Source organism: Neoarius graeffei, chromosome 24 (genome assembly GCF_027579695.1).
Source record: "Neoarius graeffei isolate fNeoGra1 chromosome 24, fNeoGra1.pri, whole genome shotgun sequence".
NCBI classification, from domain to species: Eukaryota; Metazoa; Chordata; class Actinopteri; order Siluriformes; family Ariidae; genus Neoarius; species Neoarius graeffei.
The window spans coordinates 4,239,517-4,246,102 of NC_083592.1; the positions used below are offsets into that span (position 1 = coordinate 4,239,517).

The window sequence follows — 6,586 nt, forward strand, 5'->3', positions numbered from 1 at the left end:
CACAGGGGTTTTTTTGTTTTGCAACATGCGTTTAGCCTACAGTGAACAATAAACACTTATTTCTCCAGCTTCATGTCCTGAGCATTGTGTTTTTCTATTTTTCTATGTTGTGTTTAGTGACTGCTCAGTGTTTTTCATTTTGATTGACGCGGGGCACGATTTGACAACAGTTCAGTTTTGAGCACAGATTGAACTGTTTTGAGGTGAAAGTTTGGTTTTGCAAGAAGAGTCTGAGGTTTTGTGACTGTAGCTTGAAAATTGGGTTTTGTGTTCAGTTTAGAGAAAAGGAGAGCAGCTTTCAAGAAATGTGTCTTAGCAATCGAGAAACTATAAACACGTGACAGGTTCTAAGTGTTAAAGCAGAAAATAACGTGGGGTTTGTAAGACAAGATTCTAAATGGTTCTTCATGGGTTCTTGGCAGCTGTGAAACCTGTACACGACCTGTGAACTTTCTTTTATTTTCAGTCTGAACATGTTTTCTGATTTCTAGTGAAAGATGATGGCTCTAGTCTAGTGAGTTAAAACCCTATACCGCCCCCTGCTGGATCACAAACATCAATCGAGAATTTTCTCTTTCTTTTTAATCTAGATGTTGATGAATCAGTAATATTCAACCTACACTTTTATCCATCAGCACTGAGAAGCTGTGCTACTGCTCTAACATTTTTAAAGGCACTACTGATATTTTTCTGGACAACATGCCCAAGATGTCTGAACAGAACTGTAGAAGTAAATAAAATCAATATAATGACAGAACATTGAACCATCCTGCACTCAACACATTACATTACAGACATTAAACTCATGTTTATTGCAGCTTCCTGCTGGAGGATTTCTGCCAGAACGTTGTCTTAAAACAAACACCATCTTCGTAGAAATATGTAGCAACTGGAAGAACAAGGAAAAAGTGCAACAACTGAAAGTGTGAATGTTCTCAGTGGTGGAAAAAGAGATGGAAGTGTTTAAACAGGGACGCAGGGAGAACCTCCTGGGAAACATTGGAAAACAGGCAGCAGCTCTGTCCATCACGCAGGTAGGATTAAGCACCACGGAAGGTGCGATTCTGGATGGAGTCGGTTCTACCGTCCTTCATTTTTCTGTTAATACTAATAAGAAAAATAAAAACAGCAGCCTTTGGACATTTCACATTCCTCATGAGACTGCTCGGTCAGAAAAATCATATTTAATTATAAAATTTACAAATATGTACAGAGCATTTCAGTGATACAAGTCACTATAAATTCATTTCTATAAAATATTAAGCTAGGCTATAAAGCTAGCTAACACTCGTGAGCTAATCTAACACTAACCTCAGCACAACTCACCCTGGTGTAGATTAGATTAATTTGGCACGTACTGATACACAAAAAAGAGTGACATTATTCATCGTGTTAAAAAAAAAAAAAAAGGGTCGGAGCTTAAGTTAAATTTGGTCAGCAGAAAGTAAACTCAATCATGTGACATCACAATACTTTACATAACATTAACTTGGCTGGAGTGCTCGAGAAGTGATGTCACTGTTAGTGTTAACATAAGCTCCGCCCACTTGGCCTGATGGATGCTTGTCAGAACATAATTTTAAGAGGAAAAAAAAAAAAACAGTCCATTGTTCATTAAAACAAACATTCCTATAATGAGGTGAAGTTTTTTTCACACACCGAATCCACACTTCAGCGTCGAGGGTTCCGTCCTGACGCACACCTGATCCCGTTCTCACACTCCACCTGATCTACAGCCGCAAAACCACAACCAACCACGGTGAGAGAGTGGGCGTGTCCTCATATCCAGGCTGAGCGAGGTCTGTTGTAACTCTGCAACGAGAACAAACCAGAAAAGTTCACTTCGGACTGTCGAGGCTCCCTGACCAATCAGAATCCAGGATTCATGAACTGAGCACAACATCTGTACGATCATCACGTCATGTACAGCGAGAAGGTCAGTGTTTCAGAGCCCCTCACCCTCTCCTCGTAGCCACGCAGAGTCATCCTCTCTGTCTCCAGCTGAAGCTCCTCCTCCTGCAGCCTCAGCCTCTCCCTCAGCTCCGCCTCCTCCTGCTTGAGTCTCTGCTGCTCCTCCCACTGCTCCCTGCGCTTCTGTTCCACCTGAAGTGGGGACACGGTGTGTGAGGGTCGGCTCGGGGTGGAACAGTGTCATAAACACCCTCGCGCTTTTCAGACGGGATATAAACAAACACTAATCTGACATTTGGGTCAGAAAGAGAGTTAACCTCAACCACGTCGTCACTGGAGGATTCGTTCTGCCGTCATGCTTGGATTTTGTAAACCGTAGCTGTAATATTTGAAACACACACACACACACACACACACACACCTGAGCGCTGATGTCGTGCATGTGTGCTGTGCGCTGCCGCTCCTGCTCCTCCCTCTGCTGCTGTATCTCCACCTCTTCCTCCTCCAGCTGCTGGAGAAGCTCCGCCCTCCTCCTCTCACACTCCTCTCGAGCCTTGCGCTTCTCCTCCATCTGCTCCTCTAGCTGCTCCTGACGCACAGTCAGCACCTTTGCACACACACACACCATTTACTGAGTGTTATAGTCTGATAAATACTTATATCCTGAATATCAAAGTATATCGGATAATCAATTATTGGCACAACTCCAACACAGACACACACGCACATGCATACACACTATGAGGTACACTTTACCTCATCCATGAGTCTCTCTCTGGCTCTCCTCTCCCTCTCCCACTGAGCCTCACGCTGATCCCACACCCTCTGTGCCTCCTCTCTGATTGAACCGACCACACACACACACACGTTATAAATATCTATACAGTGTTATATGGTGTTATGTCGAAGCTGTGAGCGGGTACTGAAACCCCACCCCTTGCTCCGCCCCCTCACCTGTAAAGCAGGTCGAACTCGGCCTCTCTCTCTCTCTCCAGCTGCAGCTGCTCTTCCAGAACCACCTTCATCCACGCCATATCAGCCGCCGCCCTCTTCCTCCTCGTACTCTGCACCCGCCGCTCCTCCTTCTCAGCCTCCAGCAGCGCCGCCAGGATCCTCCGATCCGCCTCCTGAGTGAGAAACGCAAACAGAGGAGGAGCACAGTGCCATATTTCAGCTAAGACGACTCAGTGTTGGTCATTTTTTGGTACAGAAGATGATGTTCTTCCAAAATCTGTCTCACTCACGAGTTCCTCCTGGACCTGCTGCGCTCGTCTCTTCAGCTGCGCTCGGTACTGACGCCTCAGGAGGCGTCTGCGGGAACACCAGCAGTCAAAACACTGATCATCAGCGACATCACACACACACACACACACACACACCTCTGTCTCACTTTCACCTGAACTCAGAGTTCTTCTGCTTCTCCTTGGCTCTCCTCCTGTCCTCCTCCATCTGCTCCACCTCCAAACGCTGGAACAGCAGAGCGTCCTCCTCCTGCTGCAGACGCCGACTCTGGAACAAACACACGCTACAAATTCAGCTTTTTCACTCCTTCATCTTCAGGACTATAATCTGAATCTATGTTCCTAAGATCTGAAACGCTTTGGAAAATTTTTTTTTTTTGTAAACTCGCCTCCTGGTCTCGGAGTTTGAGCTCCTCCATCTGTTGCTGCAGGTACTCGGCTCTCTCCCTCTCCTTCTCTTTCCTCCTCTCCTTCTCCTCCTTCATCCTCTCCAGCGCCTCCTGTCTGCTCCTCTCGTACTCGTTCTCAAAACGTTCTCTCTCCTGCACAGCCTCCTCCTCCGCCTCGGGGTTAAACCACCAACATATCGTTCACACTCACCCGCTTTCCTGTGTCTGAAAAAGCCGCTCTGATAGAAAATAAACATTTCTGTACCTGTTTTTTGTGCTGCTGCTGCACCTGCCACTGGCTCACCACATGCTCCTTATGTAGCTCCGACTCCACCTGCATCACGAACACACACTTACACGTCTACACCTCTGTAGGTGATGAAGTCATCGTGTTGACAGTTACTCCCGTGTTATATTATCCACTCTTTTCTTCACTCACCTTGCGCAGGTCTGGACTGTTCTTCCTCCAGTGTTCCTTCAGAAGCTCCTCTGCAAGCTGCAGAGAAAAAAACCCACAATAATTAAGATTTAAACACAAATACTGTACGGGGAACTGGAACATGTTGGCGGAATCACCGTCTTCCTGCGCTCCTCGCGGGCTGATCGCAGAGCCTCAGCTCTCTGCTGTTGTTGCTGCTGCTGCCTGAAGGTGGCGCTCCTGTCCCGGGCGGCGGCTCGGAGCTCGGCCTCCAGCTCTGCGTCCTCCTCCTGCAGCAGTCTCCTCAGACGCTTCCTGCGCTCCTCCAGGTTCCTCCTCCTCTCCTCCTGCTGGAACGCCTGCATGCTGACACACAGAGACACGAGAAGGACATTTTCAACAAAAACGTCTCATTGTTCTCCACTCAGCCCTGATTTCATGTCTAAATCATGTGATTGTGAAAGATTTCTGTTGAAAGTGTACAATTAAAAAAAAAAAATCTGTGACATTAAAGCCAGGATGAAGAGTGGAAATAATGGGAGGTTTAAAGACCTGATCCGTCTCCTGACGTGGTGATTACCTCTGCTGATAGGACTCGTGCGAGCTCCAGTGCGCCTCTTTACTGCAGCGAATCTGCTGCTGTTTAAAATACTGCGAGTGCATCTGCCACTGCTGGAGACGCCGCGTTTCCTGTTCTCTCTGACGCAGCTGATGCTCCAGAGGACGGAACCGCCTCGGCCAGCGAGAGGAAAGGGTCGGCAAGGCCATCGTTCAACCTGGAGATAAAGTCACAAAGAAATCTGATCTCGAGGGGGATCTAGAGTTTTATCCTTCATCTGTCTGTTTTCATTCCATTCAGTTTCATCTCAGAGTTTTTATTATTATTATTTTTATTCCTTTACTGTAATGTTGTTATCACTGTATAGTGATGTATCGTGACAGTATCCTTGGGTACACTAAAATGCCCTTATTATTAAATCTGGAGAGATTTTGTTTATCAGTGGTGGCTATTAGGGTCCATGACCTGTTAGCTACATTAGCCTGTTAGCTTCAGTGTAAAACTACAGAAGTAAACTTTAATCACTAAACATGTCTGAGATAAGAGTTTACATGCGAGTTAAACAGGACACTGAGCGTTTCACTGTGCTGTCAATGGGACTGAGATTACAGAAAGACAAGAATAAGAAATGCACAGCAGGAGGAGAAGGATGAGTGGATGGATGAGGAGATGGATGAGTGGATGGATGAGGAGAAGGATGAGTGGATGGATGAGTGGATGGATGAGGAGAAGGATGAGTGGATGGATGAGGAGAAGGATGAGTGGATGGATGAGGAGAAGGATGAGTGGATGGATGAGGAGAAGGATGAGTGGATGGATGAGTGGATGGATGAGGAGAAGGATGAGTGGACGGATGAACAGTTTACACCAACCACAGTCAGTGAGAGATGAGGAAAAAAACAACCAGAGCTGATCTTCTCATCCTCCTCACCTAGCTTAGCTCTTGGCTGTTAGCTATTAGCTTTTGACTGTGCTGTTAGTTCTTAGCTGTTAACTATTAGCTCTTGACTGTGCTGTTAGCTCTTGGCTGTTAGCTCTTGGCTGTTAGCTATTAGCTCTTGGCTGTTAGCTGTTAGCTCTTGGCTGTTAGCTCAACAAACTCTACCGCACACCAGCGGGTTAAACTTCACTTATTTCTCTCTAACTAAACAAACTCCAGGAGGAAGTTCCTCAGGTTTTTATTTTCTTACCGCGCCACAGTGTTCAGCCGCAGGTTCTGGAACCTTCGTCAGATTTGTTCCGTTAAAATGATTCCGAATCATCCAGACTAACGGCCAAATCCAAACTCAGCACCCACTTCCTGTTTCTCCTGGTTACCGAGTGAACTTCCTGGTTACGCTACGGCGCGCGCAGTGAGGCTCAAACCGCCCCGACCTGCTCTCATCTTAATACATACACACAGCACTGTGGGAAAGTTTTAGCACCCTATTCTTTTTTCAGTCAAACTTTGTTATATATTTCTACATTATCGAGTAAAAAACATTTTAGAGTTCCAAACGTTCTTTTTTTTCCAGCACGACATCAAATGTTTGCATCTGAGCAGAACATTCCAATAGAGAGCACTTTTCAGATTCTCATCTCATTAACTCATCTCATTATCTGTAGCCGCTTTATCCTGTTCTACAGGGTCGCAGGCAAGCTGCAGCCTATCCCAGCTGACTACGGGCGAAAGGCGGGGTTCACCCTGGACAAGTCGCCAGGTCATCACAGGGCTGACACATAGACACAGACAACCATTCACACTCACATTCACACCTACGCTCAATTTAGAGTCACCAGTTAACCTAACCTGCATGTCTTTGGACTGTGGGGGAAACCGGAGCACCCGGAGGAAACCCACGCGGACACGGGGAGAACATGCAAACTCCGCACAGAAAGGCCCTCGCCGGCCACGGGGCTCAAACCCGGGAACTTCTTGCTGTGAGGCGACAGTGCTAACCACTACACCACTGTGCCACACTTTTCAGATTAAAAAAAGAAAACATAATGAACTATATGTTTATAGTATATATATTTTAACGTTGAAACATTTCATTTCATTATTTTCAAGCCGTTTTTTATCTACAGC

The 6,586-nt window shown here is 46.2% G+C and overlaps 1 protein-coding gene across 2 annotated transcripts; it reads right to left on the minus strand.

Moving 5' to 3' along the window:
- Positions 1–1,168: 1,168 nt before the first annotated feature.
- tchp (trichoplein, keratin filament binding) lies at positions 1,169–5,848 on the minus strand. Of its 2 annotated transcripts, none has more exons than XM_060907394.1 (13): positions 5,709–5,848; positions 4,512–4,735; positions 4,118–4,325; positions 3,981–4,037; positions 3,807–3,875; positions 3,542–3,715; positions 3,308–3,420; positions 3,156–3,222; positions 2,866–3,038; positions 2,668–2,749; positions 2,333–2,518; positions 1,960–2,103; positions 1,169–1,812 (listed from the first exon to the last, which is right to left on the minus strand). In XM_060907394.1, exons 1-13 carry the CDS (start codon positions 5,778–5,780, stop codon positions 1,780–1,782), a joined length of 1,602 nt encoding a protein of 533 aa, XP_060763377.1. In that variant the 5' UTR covers positions 5,781–5,848; the 3' UTR covers positions 1,169–1,779. The 2 variants fall into 2 exon arrangements, with proteins under 2 accessions (XP_060763377.1, XP_060763378.1); XM_060907395.1 differs by having other exon boundaries at positions 4,540–4,735; positions 5,709–5,797.
- Positions 5,849–6,586: the final 738 nt, after the last annotated feature.

What these genes read in the sequence shown, in the direction of transcription:
- tchp (XM_060907394.1), bottom strand. Translation starts at nt 5,780, where the DNA reads ATGATTCGGAATCATTTTAACGGAACAAATCTGACGAAGGTTCCAGAA. An exon ending in GCGAGGAGCGCAGGAAGACG is followed by an intron (nt 4,038 to 4,117) that starts GTGATTCCGCCA and finishes TTTTCTCTGCAG; the next exon opens with CTTGCAGAGGAGCTTCTGAA. An exon ending in TGCACGACATCAGCGCTCAG is followed by an intron (nt 2,104 to 2,332) that starts GTGTGTGTGTGT and finishes TCCCCACTTCAG; the next exon opens with GTGGAACAGAAGCGCAGGGA.